A 313-nucleotide genomic window follows, 5' to 3' on the forward strand; every position below is an offset into this window, starting at 1 on the left:
GAGTGTCACTTGCTGGCGCTGCTGACACGCCCCCGCCCCCACCCCCACCCCCTCCTGGAATATGACCTCAGAGTGAGGCCAGGGCATCTGGGGTTCCAGGTCAGACCCACCTTGGGCCCCGTCTTCTCCATGTAGCCTTCCTGAAGGTAGTTCCTGGACAGCTTCGGCACCAGCTAGGGCAGAACCACTTGGGCTGGGCCCTGGGAGCCCCTCCCCAGCTGCCCCCTCCCCCTCCCAGCAAAGCTAAAACACCCCGGAATAAAGCAGAACTACTGTGGTCTGCAGGGGCCTCAGGCCAGTCAGCAGGCGGGGG

At 64.5% G+C, this 313-nt stretch overlaps 1 protein-coding gene across 2 annotated transcripts in view; it reads right to left on the bottom strand.

The window, feature by feature from the left end:
- ADAP1 (ArfGAP with dual PH domains 1) overlaps positions 1-313 on the bottom strand; it is a 63034-nt gene that overhangs the window by 886 nt on the left and 61835 nt on the right. For both annotated transcript variants that reach the window (XM_007467071.1, XM_007467070.1), the window contains exon 8: positions 111-173. In XM_007467071.1, the coding sequence (XP_007467133.1) occupies positions 111-173 (63 nt within the window). The remainder of the gene's footprint in view (positions 1-110; positions 174-313) is intronic.

This window comes from Lipotes vexillifer, unplaced genomic scaffold, assembly GCF_000442215.2.
Source record: "Lipotes vexillifer unplaced genomic scaffold, Lipotes_vexillifer_v1.1 scaffold1701, whole genome shotgun sequence".
NCBI classification, from domain to species: Eukaryota; Metazoa; Chordata; class Mammalia; order Artiodactyla; family Lipotidae; genus Lipotes; species Lipotes vexillifer.